General features: G+C 43.6%; 1 protein-coding gene across 1 annotated transcript in view; it reads left to right on the top strand.

Annotated features, from left to right (window-relative positions):
- LOC126210136 (peroxidase-like) overlaps window positions 1–26,859 on the top strand; it is a 194,046-nt gene that overhangs the window by 166,411 nt on the left and 776 nt on the right. Inside the window, exons 11-13 of the mRNA XM_049939285.1 lie at window positions 3,152–3,322; window positions 18,140–18,329; window positions 26,540–26,645. Coding sequence (XP_049795242.1) covers window positions 3,152–3,322; window positions 18,140–18,329; window positions 26,540–26,645 — 467 coding nt within the window. The remainder of the gene's footprint in view (window positions 1–3,151; window positions 3,323–18,139; window positions 18,330–26,539; window positions 26,646–26,859) is intronic.

Here is a 26,859-nt window from a genome sequence, read left to right as displayed (position 1 = left end):
ACTCTTTCCCGGATGACAGTTAATTTTTTGAAGAAAGTTTTCTCACTAGATGAGCAATACACACACAGAACAATTAACGTCATATAGATGTATAGCTTCATTAGTTCAATGGTTGCCAATTCAAAATGATTATCTAGTCTAATGGTAATCAGATCCACTTTCACCTTAAAATGTATGCCATCTCTGATTTAAATATATGATTTCCCACTCTGTAAGGATGTTCTACTTGCATGTTCATATGGCAATAGCACTATATGTACATTTAAGTGTGTCTGCACCTGTTTCTGAGTCATACCAATACCCAGTGATCACTGTGTTAAGAAAGTTGTGAATACTGTTCACAGTATCCAGCATGTGATATTTTCAAACAGAGTTGCCTCTACTTTGTTGTTAGCAGCTTTGGCACTGATTTTGCTGAGATCATCCCGAGGTCCAAAAATGGAATGAATGTATCCAATATAATTTTAATCTTGTCTTGAAGTTCTCTGATCAAGATTCATCTATCGTGCATCATCAGAGCCTCCCTATGTGATCACTGACAACCTCATTTGTGGGTGTTGAGGGCCCACCTGAACATGCTTCACTCTACACTGATGAGCTTCCATTTTTGAAGGGTTGTACCCTTCCTACCATTTGGTACCCATTGTTTAATGCCCAAAGATTTGTTGAATGTTATGGGTCATTCCAACTTGAGAACTGCCAGTCTTAAAACAAAACTTGATGCAATAGCATTGTTCCACTTTTCCTGTCATTTTACCCTTAACACAAAATCTGAAGGCTAATATTTACATTTGTTCATTTGTCAATGACTACTCAGCAACTGGTCATTTCCACACTTGTGTAAAAAACATCAAGAGTGTGCACTAAGTATGCCTACAAATATAGAGTGTGTGTGTGTGCGCCCCAATACCATTTTTGGTCTCGACAGTGAAAAATAAGGTTGGATATTTTATGAACAGCCCTTGTACTTTTGACATTTGCTACAATTTATCCCAAAAAAGGCACAGTCCTCCTACCCAAAACAACAGATATTTGACCAAGTGTCACCCCACACCCACCTGCTACATTCTCATTAACTGACTCCATCATCTTCCCCTTCTCAGTCCTGTTGAGGCACAGAATGTGCCTAGTGTTGCCCCTTCTCCCAGTAGTTCATACCAACTGTAGTACAGTGTGCATCCGGGCACATCTCCAGCACCACACTGACTCACTATGCAGCACTGCTGAGATGAGGTCAGTTGCACTGCTGAAACAGTTCAACTATGCTCACGTTGGTGCTACCAATTGGAGAAGCTATCTTGCTCAGTCACTATCAATGCTGTAAACTCTGTCCCTATTCAAGCTGTTCCCTACCCCACCCAACTATCTAAATGAAACTTTGGAGCTTAAGCTAATCCTACCCTTAAACTGGCTAATAGACAATCAAGAAAGATGGAGTTCAGTAGAGCAAGTGCTCTCACATATGCAGCAATATCAGGAGGAGCAGTAGCATACAATCATGACTATGAGTACTACAACCAGAGACACGATGTTGATTTCAACTCTGTTCTGCCAAGTCTACCTTAGAGGGCTGTTTAGCAGTGCGACCCTCCAGTACATTGGATACCATTGGACCTGTTAAAAGAAGTGCAAGAAACTCAATATAATAGACATAAACAGTATAGGATTATTACTGTTTGCGATTTGGATGGCAGGGAGCCTGGGGTAGTGCTGGGACAAACATTGTTGCTGATAGTATGAGACACCGTAAGGGTGTGATAAGTTGGTATATAACTGTTAAATGCTTTGGAGGGTTTAGTACTTATGACATACCATAAATCAGAGCAAGAGGTTTGATGTAGTAATGTTGTGAAGGCTGGAAGAGAAGATGGGCTAACAGGTGTGCGTGTATGTTGAGCCTCCAAGCTTTGTAGCTCAAGCTCCTTAATGTTTATTAGAAAACAGTGAGTTGTCTGTGTCGCAACTATGTATATGACTGGTCATGGGTTCAGACCCAGGGTCCAAGTCTTCCCAAAGAGGGGAGGAATGTTCATTTTGAGCAGTATTGTAAGAAAAACAGGTTCATCGCACAAATATGTGGGATGAGCAGGCAGAAGCAGAGGCACTGGTATCCACCTTCATAAATGAGCTTGTTCACCTACAGTAAAGCAGGCTATGCAGAGCCACATAATCTTCACGTCATCACAGAAAAGCTGTGTAACTACAAACCAGCCCGAGCGGATTTTCTACTCTGTTGGGCTACCAGAGCATCAATCTGTACATGCCTGGAAACAAAAAAATGTGCTATTAACCATTACAAAAACCCTCCAATTCTAGTACAGTTATGTATAGTCTGGCAATGTTCTTTGTGATGCAGTGGTTATGCATGTCTCCACTGTGTTAGAAGCCAGTGAGCAACCAGCATAAATCTGGACAGCTGTCTCCAGGAGACTGGCTCACTGAGTTAAGTCTGCAAGTGTGGAGTTGGAGCAACTAAAGCAGCAGCTAAACTTCTGCCTTGAAGGGCAGTGCTTCACAGACCACCTACCCCAAGACAAGCTTCCCTTCCTGCAGCAGTGGACCTCTATGAGAATCCAGGGTTAATGTTCACATTACTGGCACTCCTCACTCACAGCTGCAGAGTGTTAAGTGGGACGAGCAATGCTGAGTGAGAAAATGGTGCTAGAGAAGCAGGATGTGAACGTCATCCATCCATCACACCAGCTGCACCATCAGCAGCTGACAGCGCAGCTGAAAGACCACACAACTGAAGGGGGCATTTCTGTGGTGTCACTACACTTTGATCATTGTAACGTGAGACTGAATAAAAGATGGGTTACATGGCAGCCAAGTTTCCCTAGCCACCACTGGCCACCACCAGCACCTCCACTCCCCACAGTTTCATCTCTACACAGTAGCAGCCCAACTCAAACTAGGTGGCTACAAAAGTCTATGCACTCAATGTAAAGTCTCCCATTCTTTTCATCCAACATTATGCCTGTTGTGCCTTCTGCCTTGAATGTGTCTCTCTACATCCACAATATTTTTTTCCAAAACTAAGTTAAATATCGCTGGCTAAAGGCATTCAGTCTATTTCACTTGAACAATATTGATGTAGGTATGTCAATATTCTTCACTAGTACTTGAATTAATAAAGTTTCAATGATTTCAGCTTAACAGGAACATGTTCCAAGTTGACTGGCCTTATGGTCAAGATCTAGACATGTTTGACATAATAAGAGGAAGAGATGGTGGCTTGGGACGCTATAATGATTATCGAGAATTAATAGGCCTACCGAGAGCAACAAAATTTGAAGACTTTACTGATATTATGTCTTATGAGGTATGTAAACAACCATTGTCATTCCATGTTCATTTTTGTTTGTGAAAACGAAACACTAAGTGCTACATCTGAATAAGTCATTTTGGTCCCATTTGCACTTTTGATTGAAATTAGAGTAATTCTCCAAATGGAGCATATTTGAATTGAAACAGATCCAACAATAGGGCTTATGTTGATCCTTCAGAATAGGTAACAACAGACAAAAATGAGGAAAGCCAATATGCTCTAATATCTGTAGCTCTAGGCTACTCACAGTTTTTTCCATGTTTGCATATACTCATAAATAATTTTGAAAATCAAGGTTGTCCTATTGAGGGTGAAGCGGGAACGTGTTGTATCTCCGCTTACAGTCGCTCATGTGCAGTGAACCGGCAATTATCGCCGCGCCCACGCACTATGCTCATGGGAGAGGCTTTGTGGCAATAAACGACTAAAGCGGTTTATGGACAGGACACATTTATTTTTCCTGCCGTTACAATAAATGACAAATAATATACCTCGCTAATGTCCATCTATGCACTGGCGGCACGGCTCGGTCACCGATCCCGGAGGGTGTACACTCCAGTGACGAGCCGTGGCGTGACCACATGGACCGAGCGAGACAAAAGGCCGCTTCACAGAATGTTCTGCTCTTGGCGCGACCGGAGGCGCCGTAACGTCCGCGAAGAAGCGAAAGACAATTTAACGGCGACTGTGTTTACGACCGCGCGTACGCATTTACGGCGGAGTCACATTGACTCGACGCACGTGGTCCACGGCGGAAGAACTGGGGAGACGTGTGTCGCGTCGCGTCGACTAGCTCGAACTGGCCGCCTGCTTTGTTCCCATGCGGTCCGGTGTGCGACGCACCGTTGCCAAAATTCTGCGTAACGGTACAGCTGCCCCTACTTGTGTCAGCAGTGCCGTAGTTCAGCCCTTCGTGCGTTGGACGGTGCTGCCGCCACACAGATCCCCCTTGGAGGGCAGAGCTCAGTAGCTGCGAAAACGCGGCGATCGTTCGGTGGCGCGCGTGTGTTTAAAGTTTGCGCGCTGCGTGATGGCAGTGCGGCAGCTTTGTGGGGGTCGGTCAGCATCAGATGGGCGGCGGCCCGTGACGTCAGCGCGCCGGACCGGCGAGCGTGCGGTTGGCGTGTCCTCGCGCTGGCGGCTAGTGACAGCGGCAGCAGGCACTGGCTGCGACTGTCCGTAGCGGTGCGTGTGAAGGCGCGCATTGCAGGTCATTGGTGGTGACGTCTCGAAGGCGCTTGCGCGAGTGCGTTGCCGTCGGAACTCGAACGCGGGTCCGGGAGCTACTACGGACAAGCCGGGCGGTGTGGAGTGCAATGTCTGGAGCTCGACGGCGAAGTGAATGCGGTAAGCTGGCGCGGATGCCGATCCGGCCTCAACGCCCGACGCGGCGGAGGCAAAAGACGCGAACGCGGGTCCAGGAGCTGTGACGAACGCAGGAGACGGTGTCCGGGGCTCGAGTGGAGTTACCGGCCGAAGGCACTTGCAGCTGGAGGTCGGGTCTCTACAGCGGACGGCGGCTCATGGGCGCCGAATTCTGATGGCGTTCGGCGGGTCGGGTGCATGATTGCCGGTTTGGGTGTCGTGGCGCACTGGCGACGCAGCACGGCCGTTTGAATCGGACGCGGCGGCCGGCGCGCGTGACGTAGTCCGCTGGCGGTTGTGGTGGGGGCGACCGGTGCGCCTGTGGTGGGCGCGGTCCGGGTGGCCGTACCAGCTGCCTGGGCGTGGTGGAGGGAGGCGCACGTGGCGGCGCGATAACAGCAGGCTGCAGCTGTGCGTCACCGGCGGCTCCAGGTGCGGGTTCCGTCTGACCGCTGGCAGAGGTAGTGTCGTCGTGAACAGATCTTCTGCCGGGTCGAAAAAATGCGTGGCTGATGGAGCGGGCAAGACATAGGCTGGTTTGAGGCGGTCGACTGACACTGTCTACGGCTTTCCGTTGCACTCGAGGACCAGCGTTTTGTTTCCTCGGGCGATCACGCGGTGCGGTCCACTGTAGGGCGGTTGGAGAGTTGGCCGTACTGCGTCGGTACGCAATATGACGTGCGTGCAGCGCTGCAGGTCGGCGTGGACGAATATCTTCCTGGTGCCGTGCTGCGTCGGTGCTTGCGCTCGGAGGCCGGCCATGTGACTGCGCAGACGTTCCGCCAGAGTAGGTGCCACGGCGTCGCGTGGGAGTCTTACATCTTCGACAAAATCGCCCGGGATTGTCAGAGATTGCCCGTAAACGAGGTCGGCAGGTGACGCGCCGATCTCCTCCTTCGGCGTGACTCGCAGGCCGAGCAGCACCAGTGGAAGCACCTCTGGCCATGAGGTGTCGTGGCAGGTTAAAGTGGCTTTGAGAGTCCTGTGGAACCATTCGACCATGCCATTCGACGCCGGATGGTAGCTGGTTGTCCTGTGTAACCAGGTGCCACACAGTCTGGCGACGTGCGTGAACAACGCGCAGTCAAACTGGCGGCCGCGATCAGTTGTCATGATTGGGACATCCGAAGCGTGCCACCCAGGTGTCGACGAATGCGGTGGCGACGGTCTCGGCTGTGACGTCCGCGACGGGTGTTGCTTCCGGCCAGCGAGTGAAGCGGTCCACCATAGTTAGGAGGTACCATTTGCCTTGTGAGAGAAAAGAGGGCCGACGAGGTCCACGTGAACGTGCGCAAATCGGCGTGTCGCGTCCGGGAAGGTGCCCACAGGTGCGTGGGTGTGCCTCCCGACTTTGGCGCGCTGACATGCGGTGCAAGTGCGCGCCCATTCGCGACAGTCCTTCCGAAGCCCGGGCCAGACGAAACGCGCAGCCACGAGCGTCGCAGTGGTGTTGGTGCCGGGGTGTGACAGTCCGTGGACACGGTCGAAGGCACTGCGCCGGAATTTCCCCGGGAGGAACGGTCGGTGCGTGCCGGTTGAGGTGTCACACCAAATCTTCCGTGCGGAGCCGGGGACAGGCACCAGCTCCAGTTGCAGGCCGCTGGAAGTGTCGTGACGGAAGCGGTGCAGTTCTTCGTCACTCTCCTGTACTTGGGCCACATCCTCAAAGTTCACAGGGGGTGAAATAACGGCACACGCTCGGGACAAACAATCGGCGACGATATTGTCTATCCCTGAAATGTGTCGAATGTCAGTCATGAATTGCGACACGTACTCTAACTGCTGGAGTTGGCGCGGTGAACACTTAGTGTGGTTGCTCTCGAACGCGTGGGTAATGGGTTTGTGATCGGTGAAAATGTCGGGCTTCTATGGACAGTCGGAAGTATTTCACCACCGCGTACACCGCAAGCAACTCTCGGTCCTAAGCGCTCCAAGCACGTTGCGAATCGGAAAGCTTTTTAGAGAAAAAACCGAGAGGCTGCCAACTCCCGCCGACGGGCTGTTGCAACGCCGCGCCGATGGCGGCCTGGCTGGCGTCCACGACTACAGCTAAGTCCGCGTCATGTACCGGGTGCGCGAGCAGCATCGCTTCCACGAGATTCCTTTTTGAGTCCGTGAAGCTCTGCTCCATTGCGTCTGTCCAATTCACGAGGGTCTTTCCTTTTGAGGTAGGACCTTGTAACGCCTTAGTCAGCGGCTCTTGCACTGCTGCGGCGTTGGGCAGGTGTCGACGATAAAAGTTCAACATGCCGAAGTAACGTCGTAATTCTTTTTGCGTCTGCGGACGCGGCATGTTCTGTATTGCCTTCACTTTCTCCGGTAGCGGTGTCGATCCGGTGGGCGTAATTAAATGGCCGAGGAACTCAATTTCCGTCACACCGAACTCGCATTTAGCGGGGTTAATGACGATGTCGGCTTCACTCAGGCGCTGACAGACGGTCGTTAAGTGGCGGTGGTGGAGTTCGGGCGACTTGGAATACACCAGGATGTCGTCGAGGTACGCGAAGCAAAATGGTAAGCCTCGCAAGACGCCATTCAGGAACCGCTGCCAAGTCTGGGCAGCATTCCGAAGACCGAAAGTCATAAACAGGCTTTCGAAAAGCCCAAAGGGCGTTACGATGGCTGTTTTTTCGATGTCTTCGGGCGCCACCGGAATTTGGGTGTACGCCTTTGCGCAGTCAATCTTGCTGAACACCGCGCAGCCCGCCAAGGCGTAGCTGAAGTCTTGAAAGTGTGGGACTGGGTATCGGTCCGGCACTGTTCGCAAATTAAGGGCGCGATAGTCCCGACACGGGCGCCACGAATTGTCTTTTTTGGGCACTAAATGCAACGCCGATGACCATGAGCTGCTCGATGGTTGCACGATGCCTTGCCGCAGCATGGCCTCGAACTCTGCCTTTGCTGCTGCGAGTCTGTCCGGCGTGAGTCGACGTGGGCGACACGATGTGAGGGGTCCGGGTGTGGTTATTATGTGGTGCACCGTCGAATGTTTGATGTCTCTCGGTGCACCGGCTGGTCGGGTGAGGTCGGGGAATTGTTCCAGAATGTCAGTGTACGGTCTGGGGCACTTCACAGGTTTAACGCTGTAGTATGCAGCCTGCCGGCGCTGTCCCGCTATCTTTACATTCGTTGTGGCATCGATGAGCTGGCCGTTTGCAATGTCGGCTAGCAGCCCGTAGTGGCCGAGAAAGTCTGCGCTCAGGATCGGCTCATTGACGTCGGCCACGGTAAAAGTCCAAGAGAACGTGTGCCGTAGGCCTAGATCTATATTGCGGCTGTGTGTGCCGTAAGTTTTAATAGCGGAATTGTTCGCCGCTGTAAGGCAGAGTGCCTCGGCCCGCCTGCAGTCTCGTAACATAGAACGGGGGAATATCGAGAGGTCCGAACCCGTGTCGACGAGGTACCTCACGCCTGCCCCCCGTTCCGCAACAAACAGACGCTTCAATATCATATTGCAGCCGGGTGCGCCTAGGTCCGGTCGCAGCTGGCGTTTGGGTGCGAGCAAGGAGCGCGGCACCTGGTTGCTTCGTTGCTGAAGCGGGCGTGGTACCAGCAGTAGCCACTTTGTGCATGCTGTGACGTCGGCGGGGTACCGTTGGAGCGACTGTTACTGCGTTGCCGGCTGCGCGAGCCGCGCCGCCTGCTGCCTGGTCTGCTGCCGCTGCGGTGCGTGCTGCCCCCTTGCTGCGAGCGCGCCAACCGGTCGACTTGCGTCGAGAGAGCTGCCACCTGTGCGGTCAAGTGTTGCACTAGCTGGTGCAGGTCGGCATCCGATTCGAGTGCGGGAGGCGCTTGCCGCCACGGAGGTGGGGGACGGAGTCGTAAGCTGCCGCAGCCGCAGTGCTAGGCGCCGTTGTCAGTGTGTCGTGCACCCTGTTGGCCAAGTTAGCGACGGCGTCCAGCTGCATCTCCGTCTGTGCGGCTATCACTGCCTGCACCTGAGCTGGGAGGCTGCACACCCAGATAGTGCGTAACAGCGAATCTGGCACCATATTGGACTGCGCGAGTCTCCGCAAGTGCCGCAGGAACTGCGAGGGCCTCCGATCGCCGCATTCCTCTTGCCGCAGCAGTTGGTGCACTCGCTGTTCCTCTGACGATGAAATCCGCCGGATCAGCTCTTCCTTGAGCCGTTTGTAGCTTGACTGCGTCGGCGGGGCGGTGATTATATCCCTCACTTCGGCCGCATAGTTCTGGTCCAGCTGGCTCACTACGTGCCCAAATTTTGCCAGGTCGCAGGTCACGTGGTTGCTCATAAATACCGCCTCAACCTGGCTGAACCACATTACAGGGTCGCGCGGCCAAAAGGGAGGCAGCCTGATCAATGCCCGTCCAGCGCTTGTTGGCGTTCCGGCGGTCGTAGGAGGCGTCGGTGTGGCGGGGATTTGCGCGCCAACATTGTCCTGAGCTGTCTGTGTCTGCGCGGCATCCGCGCGTGTAGTCCGTGCCTGTAGCTCACTCTCTAGCCTCGTGTTGCGTGCGAGCAGTTCTTCGACGGTCTTTTGCAACTTCTCTAGTGTCGCCATCTTACTTCAGAGTCGAATCCTCGTACAAGAGGAAAGTACACAGCGAAAATAAAACGACAAGGGAAACACACAAAAAAAAAATAACGCTAAGCAGTCCGCGATCAAAACATACGCGCACATAAACAATACAAAAAAAGTTAGCTAAAAAAAAATTTTACTACGGAGCAATGTTCGGCGCGGGCGTATACGTGCAAGCCTACTCGCGGTTCCACGTCTCTCGTACCGACGAACGTTCGTCAGCACGTGTTTTTTTAGCCTCAGATCACGTCGGCGTCACCAGTGAAGCGGGAACGTGTTGTATCTCCGCTTACAGTGGCTCATGTGCAGTGAACCGGCATTTATCGCCGCACCCACGCACTATGCTCATGGGAGAGGCTTTGTGGCAATAAACGACTAAAGCGGTTTCTGGACAGGACACATTTATTTTTCTTGCCGTTACAATAAATGAAAAATAATATACTTCGCTAATGTCCGTCTATATAGGCGCGTTGCACTGGCGGCACAGCTCGGTCACCGATCCCGGAGGGTGTACACTCCAGTGACGAGCCGCGGCGCGACCACGTGGACCGAGCGAGACAAAAGGCCACGTCACAGAATGTTCTGCTCTTGGTGCGACCAGAGGTGCCGTAACGTCCGCGAAGAAGTGAAAACAATTTAACGGCGACTGCGTTTACGACCGCGCGTACACATTTACGGCGGAGTCACGTTGACTCGACGCACGTGGTCCGCGGCGGAAGAACTGGGGAGACGTGTGTCGTGTCGCGTCGACTAGCTCGAACTGGCCGCCTGCTTTGTTCCCGTGCGGTCCGGTGTGCGACGCACTGTTGCCGAAATTCTGCGTAACGGTACAGCTGCCCCTAATTGTGTTGGCAGTGCCGTAGTTCAGCCCTTCGTGCGTTGGACGGTGCTGCCGCCACAAGGGTTATTGAACAGTGCTACTGGTGGTCATGTGTCCATTATGAGTAGATAAATGTATGTACATACAGGGTGTCTCAATGCTTATTGAGTCATATTGAAACAGGTGATACTGTGTTCACACTCATTATAATGAGAAAAGGAGCCAGTGGTCAGAGATGTATATTTATTGTGTTATGGATATGCACAGTGTAAATCACATAACAACAATGCAGCTGACTGTAATTGTTCAAAGCAACAACCACCAGTCTTAGTGCTTCTATTGCAATGGTGCGTCCAGTTTTGCCATACCCTTGCAAGGATCCTGGGTGTCTGTTGTACCCTGGAAGAGGCATTGGGTAATAAAAAGCATACACTCCTTTACCACCAGACAGACATACTGTACAAAACTTAGCTCAGAGCACATGTATCATTTGATGACTGTATGCATCACACTGGTGCATTAACCTGTGCTGCACCCACACTGCTATCCCTGGGGTCAGTTGTCCACTGCATCAGACAGCTTGTGATGTGTGTTACTGTGTACAGTGTGTGATCCATAGTCAAAGAAAGACTGTTACTCATTACTAAAGTTGGCCAATATAATGTATGGTGCAGCAAAATGCAGTGCCCACAAAGAAGCACAAATTCACAGAGAGTGCTTTCCAAACAGTCATCATCATAATTGGAAGAACTTTAACTCTGTGAATACCAACTTTCCTATAAGTTTTTCATCCATTGCTAGAAGGACATTGCTATCTGCAAACATAAAATAATGGCAATACGATAAATATCATACACACTGAGAATGCCATAGCTGTGGGAAAACATGTCTGGGTGAGAATAAAATAAAACTGTGCTTGAACATAAAGCAGACCTTATCTCCAAAAACAAAAATTTGAGGAGAGGCCAAGCATGAATCTATGTCTGGATTCGAGAGAGTGGGTGTTGTGTACATAGTTCTGTGTATTCAGCACGTACACAACTTTCCCAATAGAGTGCGCCCCGCTAAGCACAACAGTGCAGGCACAGCGCTCGTCCGTCTCGGCACTACGAGATGGCACTGTCTTAGAGACGGACCAAATTCTGCTTCCGCCGATCCGTGTATTAATATGTCTCGCAGCCAATGAGATTGCTGCTAACGTAGAACCTTTTCTCCTCGCGGATCATACTCCCGCAGTGATACCTGAATGCTCGAGGTATTATAACGAGTGTACAGACCTCCGATTAGTCAGTCTGCATTTGTCTACGCCAGTCCGTACCATTCTGCAATAGTCTGCATTAGTCTATAGTCAAGTTTCAGTCTGCGCCTAAGAAGATTATCATATTCCTGTACATAGCCATGAAGAGAAATGTATAGGCACTTTGCCAAGTATCAGAGAAATGTGAGAATAAGATTAATGTACCAAGACCAAAGGAACTTCAGATTATCAATTGTAAACAGCATCCAGAATTGAGTTACGTAATGTCTATATTTTTTATTATTTTAATAAATGTGTGTGAAAATTAATCAAGATCTGTTTAAAGTTGGTCACCGTCAATCTGCTACTCTAAGCATGCAAGTGGCATTTCTATCGTCTGACCTAACGGCAGAAGATAAACATGCCACGATAAGACCACGAGACATATTGCTGACACTCGCCTACTTCGTTAGAGCGACAAGTCAAATAATCTGATGGTGTGTGTACCGAAGGTCTTACAGCATGCACACCACAGTGGGAGAGGTGAGGGAGGAGGTTGCAACCCTCAATTTTAATCACAATTTTTATTTATCACAAATAAATCTCCTCCAAATGAAATGGAATTAATTAATTGGTCCATGAACTATGAAGGAACAGTTCATGACAAAATACTTGTGACAGTCACAATAGAAATGGATATGAGATTGTTACAATGTGAAGAGTACAGTCAATGCATGACTTAGCTAGATAACTAGTATTTTGTAGCAAATTTGCATACAGGCAACTTTGGTGGGAACTATACTCACGGTAAACAGTCATCTTGTGGTGGGGACGACAGTTAGAGGAGAGTCAAATAACAGCAGAGGCAGAGACAGACACCAAAAGCCCTTTCATTCCCACTGTGCGTACCCTCACTGGATGTGTGTGAGGTTACACATATTGAAAAAATTCTATCGTCTATTTGCATGTGCAGTGGAGTTTCTAAAGCATGTACACAGTTTCTTATATTCTCCTTGCCCTCCCTACCTCCCTCAAAAAATTTGCTTTCCTTTCCACTTTTAAGATACCACAGTAGCCTAGAATTTGACAGTAATAAGAGTAAAATACGCTGAGGCGACAAAAGATATGAGATAGCAATATGTACATATACAGATGGCAGGCAGTATCATGAACGAGGTATAAAAGGGCAGTGCATGGGTGGAGCTGTCATTTATACTCAGGTGATTCATATGAAAAGGTTTCCGAGTTGATTATGGCCACAAAATAGAAATTAACAGACTTTGAATGCGGAATGGGAATTGGAGCTAGACACCTGATACATCCCATTTTGGAAATCATTAGGGAATTCTATATTCTGTGATACACAGTGTCAAGAATGTGCTGAGACTACCAAATTTTAGGCATTACCTTTCACCAAGGACAACACAGTAGCTGACAGCATTTACATAATGACTGAGAGCAGCAGCATTTGTGTAGAGTTGCAGGTCTAACAGACAATCGACACTCTGTGAATTAACCACAAGTATCGATGTGGCATGTATGATGAACATATCCATTAGGACAGTATGATGAAATTTGGTGTTAATGGGGTTTGGCAGCTGATAACCAAGGTGAATGCTTTTCCTAACAGCATGACATTGCCAGCAGTGCCTCTCCTGGACTTGTGACCATATTGGTTGGACCCTAGATGACTGGAAAACCATGGTGTGGTCAGATGAGTTCTGATTTCAGTTAATAAGAGCTGATGATAGGGTCTGACTGTGCCATAGACCCCATGAAGCGATGGACGCAGCTCATCAACAAGGCACTGTACAAGCTAGTGGTGGCTCCATAATGTGATGGGCTGTGTTTACACGGTATGGCTGGGTGCTCTGGTCCAGCTGAACTGCTTGTTGACTGGGAATGGTTATGTTTGGCTACTTGGAGACCACTTGCAGTCATTGATGGTCTTCATGTTCCCAAACCACAATTGTTTGCAACTGGATGGAAGAACATTCTGGGCATTTCTAGCGAATGATTTGGCCATTCAGATCACCCAACATGAATTTAATTGAATATTTATGGAGCATAATCGAGAGGTCAGTTCTCACACAAAATCCTGAAACAACAGTACTTTTGCAATCATGGATGGCTGTAGAGGCAACATGGCCCAATATTTCTGCAAAGGACATTCAGCATCTTGTTGAGTCCATGCCATGTCAAGTTGCTGCACTACACTGGGCAAAAGGAGGTCTGTCACAATATTAGGAGGTTTCCCATGACTTTTGTCACCTCAGTTTTTATAAAGTATGTTAATAGAGTCACTTGCAAGATTAATAATTTACATAAAATAAACTCAGAGTGTGCTCTCATCATTATCAGTATTCACTTGGGACTACAGCTGTGAATGCACATATGTGGACAATGGCTATATGAGTGTGTGAGTGCTATGGTTCAAAAAGTCAATGCTTCTGTAATTTTTTTCTTGGTGGAGAATTTTTCTCCTTCTGTCTTGCCTGCTAAACCTTCCATGGTTTGACAGTTCTACATGTTAAAACATGTGCATGCAAAACAACTATACATAAATTCAGTATTATTACAAACATTGCAAAAGGATTGTTTGCATGTGTTTACATAATTAGCTGTTTCATTCACAGTGGACTGTGAGCATAGGTTGAATCTAAAATTACTTTTTGGATAAGAATAACGATTTCCTCTAATTACTTAAATTATCAAGTTTGATGTCTTCTTTGGTGCCCATTGTCCAGTGAAGTAGATTTCCTGATTGTTGAAGGTAAACTTTTAATTTTAAACATAGGCCAGCCAAAATGACTAATTGGAGGTGTATAATCTTTAAAACATACATTTTTATTGTTTTGTCTTCTTGTTACAAACTATTAGGTTGGTACATAAGTTCATAGCATTTTCGTTTGGAATATTGGTATTCTAACTGCTATTGGTTTATTTATCAATTATTACTTTTTATTTGTAGTTTACTGTTGCTACTTGAGTTTATTTATTGTTATTTTGTCATTTGGAGATAGTGAATGGAGTTGTGGACAGTAGAAAATGGAGTGCCAAATGGAGAAATTGGAACATTTTCAACATATTCTCGTGTCAGAGTTTGTTAGAGTGTGACAGCAGTAGAGGCAGCCAGAAATATTGGCACCATGTATATGGATAATGCTATTGGACAGAGCATGACAATAAAATGGTTTTCTCTTTTTGAGGAGGATAGTTTTGACATCAGTGACTCTACATGTTCAAGAAGACCTTTGGGCTTTGTGAAAGGTTGTTTAAATACATTAATCCACAATGATCCACATCAGTGTACCAAAGAACTGGCAAATATGCTGAACTGTGATCATTCTACCAATGTGCAACATTTGCATGGAGCAGGGAAGGTTCAAAAATGGGATATATAGGTACCACATGCTCCGAGCCAAAATCACAAAATCAGCAGGTGGCCACATGTGCATCTTTGTTTGCTCGTCATCAATTGGCTCATGAACAACACTGACCATTTCTATCCTGTACCATTACTGGTGACAGAAATGGTGTCTTTATGCTAACAGAAGGAAAAGAAATGAATGGTTAAGCTCAAACACAAAACAACTCCCTGTATGAAGACCTGTGCACGTCTACAAAAGATAATGTTATCTGGTGGAATAGCAAATTGCTTCCCCAAGGAGTAACCATCACTGCTAAGTTTATTGTCAAGAACTGAGATGTCTTGCAGATGCAATCCAAGAACAACCACAAGGAAGATGGCATGAACTCATGCTACTCCATGAGAACATTTACCCATATTCTGCTAGACTGAAAAAATCACTATACAGGAGTTTGGTTAGGAAGTTATTCAGCACCCACCATATTCACCTGATCTTGCACCCTCACATTTTCACCTTTTCCACCCTCTATCAAACAGCCTTCAATAAACTTCATTTCTGGATTAAATGTGCTCTGAACGTGGCTCACTGAGTTCTTTGCTTCAAACCCATGTGATTTCTACAGTCATGCAATTGAAAATTTACCCCAGCATTGGTAGACTGTTCTCAATAATGAAGGAGAATATATTATTGATGATTAAGGCATATGTTGTATTTATTAAGGAAAAACAATACAACCTTATGCACCAACCCAATAAATAATGCCAGTATTTAGAGCAGTCCTTCAAAATACAACATGTCACACCATTTGCAACCCTGTATACCAATTCTACAATAACAGCTTACTTGTGCCAACCAGAAACACAGGTGAACAAGAACAAGAAGTCATTGTGTATTGATATTTTCCTTAAAAAGACATTAACACACAAATATTTAGTTCTTTTTAGAAATATTGTCAAAATTACTACTCAGAATAAAAATTAGAAAATGGAAGGTTGTTTTAATTGTATTGCCAAAGTTACACTAAATACTAAATTACAAATAGTATACTGTTAGATCACGTGTTAATTTTGTACACTATTGCACATTACATGGCAGAAGAAGGTGCACCAGCCCATTCCTTTACATTATAGACTCAACAGCCATGTCAGATATGTTGTTACCAGCAGATGTGGTTGGACAAGGAATGGGTGCCTCTACTTGGCTCTAATGTTACCTGTAGCCAGTCAGCCCACTTTTAATTTTCAAGAACTGCTTCCTGTATTTAGACAGTTTACATGCTACTTTATTTTAAAAAAAGTTATCTAAGAAACTTGTGGTTGACATACTTGAAAATATAAAAGCTGTTGGTAAAATATCTCCCAGGTCGAGAAGGGGGGAGATTTGCATCTGTGAAACGTTTTCACTCACTTGCAAATGAAAGAAATGTGGAACACATATAAAAGAATCTCACTGTCTCCCACACACAAAACTCAATTGCTGACTTCCTTGCCCGTTACAACACCAACAAGCTTTTTTCATTCTAGCTCTGACAGTCCAAATAATAACAAAATACAGGAACCTGTCTCTGCAACAGCAGTTGTTAATCTGTAGGTGACTGGGTGCCTTTACTCATTTTTGTTTATTGATTGCATCCAGGAATTTCTGTTATCATTATTCATTTATATTCCAAAAGACACAGTAATTTTATGGCACAGGGTAACCAATGCAAGACTTACTTTACCACCTTAACACAACTCAGGTGTAGATTTTCTGAAGTACGTATTCATACATACATTTACTAAAGCTAAAAAACTAGGTCTGACCAGAGTGTGTCAGTCAGAAAAGTGTGTTGTAATTATATAGTTAGGATCATGAAGGTTATAGTGAAGAAGAAGATGTCTGAAGAGAACAAAATGTGTAAAACATGAAACTTTAATTTCATTTTGCACCTAATCAGAGATCACATAATGTATTTAGACTCTGTTACATCTTCTAGTTGATTTGGCAATGGCACCTTGGTGTAAGTTGTCTTTCTATTTGCTTTAGCATGATACTGTCATCTGTGTCATAGTCTTTTGTGTATGTGCAAGCTTGTAGTGAGTGAAATGAATTGTGTGGTTTTTATATCCATGAGTTACTGAACAATCCAGTACAAAACCTAGTAACTGGCAATGACAAATTCAACAAGAACTTGATGTATGTGCCTTCATGTGTACATTTTCACTGAAATAGTGTCTGTTGGGAAAATTATTCAAGTTAACCATCAACTGCAGCATGTCAGAAACTGACAGTGAATGTGAGGACAAGGGTGCAGTGAAGAAGACTTTGTCTGTGGATAATCCTGGTGGTATCACAATGCTAGAATTCACAAAACAAGTACAGTGGAGTGTGTATATCTCTATTATGAAGAATAAGTTCTTTGTGCACAAGATATCAGACAATCTGCAAATGAACTACCTATTGAGTCTCGTTGGATCTGAGTATGCAGCTCTCACCATGGACCTAGCTTATCTTCAGAGGCCAGAGGACATGACTTTCAATGAATTAGTGAAACTAATGAAAGACCTTAAGTGATTCAGAATGCAGAATATGCATTCACAGGCCACAGCCCAGCCATGCTTATGTTTAGAAAGTATCTAAGGACTCAATTAAACCTAACCAAATCATTTGACATCCAGCCAAAGCTAAGACCTAAGTTAACACTTGAGAAGAGTCATATATTAAGTGTTGGAGATTTTGTATGCATGAGACATGGTATAAACTCTGACGCATAAGAAAAGGGTGTAGTTTTGGAAAGAGGAGGAAATGTTATGCACACAGTAATAGATCTTAGTGGTAATGCTCATAGGATACATGTGGACCAACTTTTGTCATCCATTCCTCATAATGAGAGAGCTATTTCTGAAACTAATATAATGCCAACCTTTAATGATGATGGTGAAATGGGTTTCAACTCTGATTCTGAAACTGACAAGATGCCTGAAAGCAAACAATTATCAACCTCTGTTGTAAATGAGCCACCCGTAGCCATGCAGAATAATGAACCTGCTGTGACCCCAGCTGCTAAGAAAGATGTCCAGGATGTTCCAATGTTGTGCCGTAGCTCCAGGATTATTAAAAAACCAGAAAGACTTAACCTTAAGCTATTGCTTTTTTAGATGGTGGAGCTGTTACATCTGCTAGTTAAGTTGGCAATGGCACCATAGTGTAAGTTGTCTTTCTATGTTCTTTGGTACAATATTATCATCTTTGTTTTAGTCTTTTGTGTGTGTGCAAGCATGTGGTAAGCGAAATAAACTGCGGGGCTTTTATATTCATGTATTACTGAACAACCCAGTACAAAACTTAATAGCTTTAATCTGAAAGAGCTACTAATGTAATGTTTTATTCAATCAAAATGACTATTTGAATGGCGAGAGTGTGAAATGCACAAAAAGAGTTATTTACACACTGTGTACATTAAGCAAAAAAAGCACATAAATTAACCTTTCTTTTAAGGATGCCATGACCTTAAAACAGTATTATGAAGACCCAGATGATGTAGACCTGATGATGGTGATGCTGGAGAATATCAGCTCAGATATACTGACTGTGAGGCAGATCATTGTTGCAGAACAGTTCTACCGTTGGAAGTGTGGAGACAGATTCTTCTATGATTATGTTGGGTCCCCTTACCCCTTCTCAGAAGGTATCAGTTATTTTCTCATTGCTTCACATTTTTCATTGTTGAACAAGTCTGTATAAACTTTGTTATTGTTACAGTACAATCTAACATATTTATTTTCATTCTATCAGCAAATATGGCTTACATGTGCATTAGAAGAGTAAATATTACCTTTATTAATTTCATTAACACATTCGCAATACGCCACCTCTTCTCTCTTTTCATTACCATATTTTGTATGTGTTTTCAAATTACATTAAGTTTCTAGTTTTGATTTACCCCCTCCCCCACCCCTTTCTATCTATCCCTCTCTCTCTCTCTCTCTCTCTCTCTCTCTCTCTCTCTCTCTCTCTGTGTGTGTGTGTGTGTGTGTGTGTTTCTCTACATCTATGTTGAAAAGTTAAGCAGAATCCTGAAATAACAACATGTCTAAATTCATTCATTAAAACATCATGAAGTTCTTTTTGGGTTCTGTTGTGTTTAGTGTTGTGGAGTGAGATGAGACAAGCTACATGTAATCTGGCAAAAGCAGACTAAAAAAAAGTGTATTCCATTTGGAACTGATATCCTTCAAAAAATCACTGCAAAAAGTTACTCCTACGGGTGAATGTATGTTTAAAAAGTTCCCATTTAGATGTTCCAGTGTCTCTTTTCTTAAATATACATTGAATAATATCACCTTTTATCTTGCTTTTCATTGATTGCACAACCTCTCATGCTTATATAATGTACAAAAATTACAAATGTTTTCTCTGTACTCTTGGAAATGTACATAATTGAACTTACAATTGAAATTAATGATTCTTCATGAGACTGGTTTGAAAATGTTGTTTGACAAATTGTGGTAACAAGTTTGAAATAATCAGTAATTTGATATAAATAAGTTGTCAAATTGAAACTTTACAAAATGTCATAATACCATTTGTCAACAATTGCATCAGATTACTTGTTAGTTACATTGCAAATACTCAGTAACTTTACATATATATAAAACAATAAATAGTTTAATTTTTACTGTTTTTTGGAGTACCAGTATGACTTGACTTAATTCCTTTGGCCCCTATTGGGGCATAGGGCAAGTACCAGTATGCTGTTTTGAGAAATTGCAATGTGAGTGTTTGTTTACGAGGGTGTTCAGTGAGTAATGCAACACTTTTTTTCTGAAACAGATTGTATTTATTCAAGACTCAAACATGCAGTACTATTCACCATTGTTTTGGCTACTAAACTCTAATTTTCAACATAATCTCTGTGCAATCAACAGTCTTACACCACCTTACTGGGAAGGTCCATATGCTCACATGGTATCACTCTACTGGTCGAGGAGAGCCAATGTCTTCCTGCATCAGTAACCTCCCCATAATCCACGTACTACTTTCTGCAGAATGCTGCCTTCATTGGGCCAAATGGAAGGTTGGAGATCAGGGCTGTAGAGTCCAATGCCATTTCATGACCTCCACCAGGAGCAAAAACTTGTATGGTGCCTTGCATTGTCATGGAGAAGAAGAAGTATATTTGCATTTTTTGTGGCGATGAACATGTTGAAGTCATTTCTTCAATTTCCTAATACCAGCACAATACACTTCAGAGTTGGTCATTGCAGCATGAGAGTGGACATCAAACATAATAACCCCTTGAGAGTCCCACAAGACTGTCTCCATGATTTTACTGGCTGAGGGTGTGGCATGAACTGTTTCTTTGGAGGTGAAGTGATGTGACACCACTCCACAAATAGCCGTTTCATTTTCTGTTTGAACTAATGAACCCATGTTTCATCACCCGTGTCAATTTTTGACAAAAAATTGTCATGATAAGCCTCATAACTTGAAAGCAATTCTGCACATGGTCCTTTTTTGGCTGTTATGACCTTCTGTTAGGCAGTGAGGAGCCCAATGAGCATACACCTTTGAATGTGTCAACTGGTGGATGAGTGTGCCAGCACACCAACAGAGATGTTGAGTCAAGAGACAAGGTGTTTGATTGTGATCCATCTGTCACCTCAAATGAGAGTGTGTGCATTTTCCAACATTGCAGGAGTCACAGCTGCGAGCAGCCAGCTGGCACGCAGGAGATTGGAAAGGTTGGCGCCACCCTGTTGCCATGATGCCAGAAACCTCATCCAACAACTCACCATGCCTTTGTTCACTGCCCAAGCGCCTTTCATATCTGCAATGATTTTGTTTTCACCAATGGAAATTCAATGACAGCTCTCTGCTTGGAATGCACCTCTGTTACAGACGCCATTTTGAAGACGTATGCATAGTGCCACTACATATCAAAACTTCATGAAATTGTGGGGGCTGAAGCAGGAATACTCCACAATGTCCCCAACAAATTCCACATTTTTTCAACTGATATTGGCTGAGAAAAAAAAATTGTTGCATTACTTGTTGAATGCCCCGGAAACATTCCACGCGGGAAAAATATATCTAAAAACAAAGATGATGTAACTTACCAAACGAAAGCGTTGGTATGTTGATAGAGACACTAACAAACACAAACACACACACAAAATTCAAGCTTTCACAACCCATGGTTGCTTCATCAGGAAAGAGGGAAGGAGAGGGAAAGACGAAAGTATGTGGGTTTTAAGGGAGAGGGTAAGGAGTCATTCCAATCCTGGGAGTGGAAAGACTTACCTTAGGGGCAAAAAGGGACAGGTATACACTCGCACACACACACACACACACACACACACACACACACACACACACACACACACACACACACACACACACACACACACACACACACATATCCATCCACACATATACAGACACAAACAGACATATATTTTACTCTGTTACTAAAGTCCTTTGTTTATCTATAATATAACCACTGAGTATATTCTTCATGAAAATTTACTCGTTCTGTATTAACTCACTTATTTAGTGTTTCCTACCTACTGGAAAATTCTGACTGTGCATCACTGTGTTACGCAAGACTTCAATATCAATTTTTTTCAAAATATCTACAATGATTGTCATTCAGTATTTATGACTTACACCTTTTTCACTTTAGGATATCATTCTTGTGTGTTATGTGTATAAATATGTCACTATGAATATTGTGTCAGTGAATATGTGTAAAACAATGTGTATCTCATGATCAAGTGCAAATGCACCATGAGCACACATGCTTGGCACTCTTATCAGCAATGTATAGTATCTGGTTTGACCCCTTGTGGTTTGGTTGTATGAGACCTCAGTTAAACTTATATTATGCCTGATGTACAGGGCCCTGAGATATCACTTAAGTTGGGGCATTGGTATCTAGGACCATAGTTACATTTAAGTCAAATATCTGGGAGTTAACTACTGCTTGCACTGTTTCCTCACCTTCCCTTTAATGGTTAGTGGTATCTTCCTGGCACAATTCATCTTTGATATCTCTGCTCTGATCATATCTAATAAAATAGTTTTTAATCAGCTTTATGCCCTTACCCCCCCTCATTGGACATTGGACAGGGGCCTGGGTAACTGGGGTATTAACCTCCTCATTTGAGGTGATGTCAGCTAAGTGTATATTGTGGGTTTGGTTCCTCTAGTTGGTGTCTTGTGCAGCTCTCGATTCGAAATCTCAGTGGACTTGCCCACTATTTGAAATGTAATTCTCGTTATGTTGAATATAATCAGCTGTTGGTGGGTTGTTTGATTGTCTGTTTGCATTTTGCCCTTGTCAGCTGTCACACTGGTTGTTGCCATTAGTTGGCTGTGCATTCAACACCTGCTGGCTGTAGAATCTCTGATCAGTATAAGCCGACTGGTTAAAATGTTGACCCTGATTGTCCTGATAACCTCGTTTATATTTTTGGTCTTTTCCATTGCTCTATTGTCGTTGCTGCAAGGTGAGTATGGTTGGCAACCTTGTTGATTATTGTTATCATTTCCACCTTGCTGTTTGGCAATCTTGGGGACTCAAACGGTGTGCTGACACTTTGTGTTTGCACTGGTCCTTCCTCATAAATAAGGTGGGCAGAATCATGGGCAGAATCAAATATTGATAAAAAATACTCTAGGTCATGTTCTGGAATGGTAATTAACTTTTCGCAGATGTGGGCAGGCAGATGGCTTTTCAAAATCTGTAGCACTTCCACATGGGAGAATGGGTTTGAACAGTACCAAGTTCTATTTAAATACTTCTCAGAGTATTTTCTTAGCTGTCCCCATGTTTGCTGCTAAATGGTGACGGATTGAAAACTTCACGGTGCAACCTCTCCTGTACCATGGGAGACCAAAATTTATTCAAAAATGCTCTCTTGAACTGTTCATAAATGTGGCATCTATCTGCCATATCTGTGACTCATAGCGAGACACCGTCTTGCATGTATCCTACACCAAAACAGACCTTTTGTGTCTCTTCTCAGTTTCTAGGCAACGCCTTACGAAAGGCCCCTGTAAACATCACTGGGTTCGTTTTTTGCCTTCCAATGAAAAAATAAGGAACTTTCTATGCCATAAAAAACCTTCATCAGGTAATAAAGTGGAAAGACATGTAACACTGTGTGGTGTCACAAGACTTAGGCCTGTCCCACCTCTCATTAAATCGACCAGGACTTATACGAATAATTGTAAGAACAGTTATTATTATTATGTTCTTTAAGTTTGTTTTTGTGTTTTCAGAAATACTGTGGGAAGAAAGTTTATTTATGTTGCAAATAATGTGGAAGACGTTGCCCAACGATCACCACGAAAGTTCGACGTAGCAGCTAGTGGGCAAGGAATAAAATGAATGCTGCAAACTACCGTGAGCCACATAAGAGCCTGGGCCGCGAGGGTGTCGAGCTTCCTAGGTCGTTGTTGGACAACGTCAAAGGAAGAGATATTCTGCTTTCCCTTTGTAAACAGATTGATCAAGTCTTGAAAGGTTCATGTAAAACGTATAGGCGGGTGACACATTAGGTGGGACCCGATGCCTATATACTTCCACAGTTATTAAAAAGTTGTTAAACGGCAAAACCAATAGTTCATCATTTATATAGGTAAAAATTAGCAAAGATATAGGAAAGGAAGAGTTGCGGCATCAGAACAAAAAGTGATACATCGCTCAGCAACGAAGAAGGACGTAAACAGTGCGCGTTACGTGGTGAAAACAAGTCTGTAATTAAGCATTAAGCGACGTAACATTGCAACTGTCTGTTGACAATGTGTCATTTTTTTGGTACATGGGATTATATTCTGAGTATGGCTGCATGAAGGTACAGTAGTCGGCAGCAGTTACGACCCTCTATGTATAGCTCACATAGGGATCGCAAGGATTAGATTCGAATAATTACTGCATGCACAGAAGCATTCAAACCAATCATTCCTCCTCCGCTCCACACATGAATGGAACACGAAGAAACCCAAATAACTGGTACAATGGAACATACCCTCAGACATGCACCTCACGGTGGTTTGCAGTATATTGATGTAGGCATTTGGCATTTGACTGCTTGGAGTCGGATTTTCTTTTATTACTTTTGCAACACTGATCAGGCTACTCCACAACTTTTCATCCACTGCTTTAATGCCCGAATCTAACCTAGCCACAATTCATTCTCTTTCTCCTTCATCATCTCCTCGACTAACTCCACTTGAGTTATATGTTCCTCAACTATCTTTTGTGCAAAGGTACTACCTTGGTCTAGCATGCCTGCTTCAGCCCTATCCTATAATTCCCACTCCTTTTGCACAAATGTAGTGTTTAAATTTAAATTATCTAGTTGCAATGACAATTTCTGTACCTTATCTGGTAAAAGTTTACATACTGACTGCAACTAATTTACGGCACCCATCAGTGTGTCCAAATTCTTACATATTTGAAAGTGTGTCTGTTGCATTTCTGTAGTAATGACAACACTGCACTGTGGCTGATATTAAAACTCAAACATGTAGAAATGTATGTAAAACAAGGAAAATATGTGTAACATTCAAGGTTCGCCATTATTGCATATTGTAGATGAGCAGTGTCGTTCCAATATCGCGTGACTAGCCTCGTTTGATGTTGAGAACATGCACAGTAAATCAAGGAACATAGAATAAAAACAATAAACTACACTTACTCCATGGAAATACAGACTCTATGACTAGACTCTGTGTTTCTTCTATTCTTGTTAGAGTAAACTATGACCAAAGATTCCATTGATGCCAATGATGAAATGTCACTCACAGCATCTGTTTTTGCATTGTGATGGATAATATAGGACATAAACACATGAAGTGCCTGTGTTCTTGCTTTGCTGGGTACATAGCTGTAAGTATTGTACATTTTGATGGAAACAAATATGCTATGCATCACATTTCATCATTGGTATTAAGATAATCTTTGGCCATAGGAAGCACTACTGCATCACTTACATCTGTGTGATGCCATTACTTTGACAATCAATTGGTCCTGATAATGATAATGTTTGATATTTTCAAAATCTCGGATTTTCATAATGAATGAATGCAACAAATGCTTGGAGAACATTTATAGCAACATATTTACTGTGGATGACTTGTTGGGTAAATTTTTCTATGTTTGAGGTATTAGATAAAAACAGCAACTGTGTAGTATAAGAAGAGGATCAATGGCTTTCTTCAAAGTAACTGTTTCTCTGTCAATATACATTAAAAAATCAGGGTTATTTAACAGTAAATAGTGTTTGTTTTATCATACAGTGTTGTTCGAGACAATACAAGAAAACTTATTTTGCAACATATATTGATATCTTATCTGTTGCATTCAAATTTAAACATTTGTCATACTACTCCACAAGATTTTCTTTGCATTAGGTGTACTCAATTGTGACCAAGGTGTTCAGTGATTCAATAACATCTTTTCTCAGTTCATTGTCATTCCCATAGTGATTTCTGCCAAAACCATTCTTCATTTTCGAAAAAAATGGTAGTTACTCAGGGCCAAGTATGGGATATAATGTGGATGATTAAAACTTCCCACTTAAATTGCCAGATCAAATCGTTTGTCAATGCAGCAGAGTAAATATGAGTGTTAATCATGAAGAAGTACTACACTGCTGGATTGTAATCTGAACCATTTTTCTTGAATGGTATGGTATAGTTGGTGAATGGTCTGACAGTGGCTGCTGCATTTATAATCTCTCCTCCAAGCATAAAGTCGATGAGTAGAACACTCTTTGAACCCCAAAACACAGTGATCATAATCTTTTTCATGTTCAGAATTTCTTTGCCTTCTTTTGTTTTGTTGGGGATTGACAATGACGTCATTCCATTAACTGGCACTTTGTCTCTGGACTTTATGCAGAACACAGGTCTCATCGTCAGTAACAATATGGTTCAAACACTCCTTACCACCCTTGTCATACTGAGTGAGAAAAGTCAGAGCAACTCCCATTCATTGTTTTTCATGTTCATCTATCAAAAGTTGAGGAACTTTCCTGGCACCCACTTTTCTATAGCCCAAATTATCGCTAGCAATGTGATAAACAACTGATCGAAAGCATATGCTCAGTCCATCAACAGTGAAACATTTATTGTGTTGAATATCTTCCTTAATCCTTGATTTGAGTTTGTCAGTCACAACTGAACATTGGCCTAATCGTTTCTCTACATGAATATTCGTTCATCTAATATTAAATATGATGCACTATATTCAAATTGAAGCTTTGTTCATCAAATTTCTATCAACATTGGTTATTTTATCTCAAACTTGACGAGATTGTTACAATTTGTTATACATTTTGAAACCACTCCTGCTTCTGTTATCGTCATAATGGCACACTTGATGAGGAAGGTGTATAACACAGACATGGGGTAGGGGGAGAATTGCACAGCTCGTCTATTATTATTTTTTTTTTTTTTAAACTTTAGAATGACCCTTGTGTATAAAGTAATTGGGAAGCAGTTCCCATAGTTATTGATATGAATGGTTTATCACTAGTCATAATTTGTTCTTAGTACAATTTACAGTAGCATGCTTCTTCCTGCTGACATATAACTTGACATATTTCTCATCTCTATTGTGTTTCCTTCATCCTGAGTTTTGCAGAACATGATGTGTGAAAGGGTGAAAGAGGGAATGAAAACCCAGTTCTCTCTTATTCAAACACCACTGGATAGGCATGCTTTAGTGATCTGAGCTAAGGTGGTGATTTATATTGCACTAGTTTTGTAAGCACATCTCTGCATCTTTGCTTTCAAACTGCCATGTTTCTAAACATAGTGGAATCCCAGTTCTGATATGCTTTTATTACATTGTCTCAGATTAATTTTTGTCTGGCTTGTTTGCAGATCAGATAAATGAAATTAAAAAGGTAACCATGTCCAGGATAATTTGTGACAACTCAGATAACATAACCAGAATACAGGCCAACAGTTTGAAGAAAGTCAATGACACGTAAGTGGATTTCTAAATGTATTTTGACAGGAGATAAATGGCAATCATTATAAAACAGAGGTGGCAGCAGCCTTTCTCAGATTAGTAGCTTTTCTTCTAATTTACTATGTTACTATACACTTGCTCAGTTTAAACATGACCAGTGTTAAGCATTACAGTGATGAATTATTGTCAATACTCACACACTATACATATGAACTTTCTAGGATTTGCT

Source organism: Schistocerca nitens, chromosome 10 (assembly GCF_023898315.1).
Source record: "Schistocerca nitens isolate TAMUIC-IGC-003100 chromosome 10, iqSchNite1.1, whole genome shotgun sequence".
NCBI lineage: Eukaryota > Metazoa > Arthropoda > Insecta > Orthoptera > Acrididae > Schistocerca > Schistocerca nitens.
Note: the sequence above shows the minus strand (reverse complement) of the source record. Positions and strands in the feature narration are given on the sequence as shown.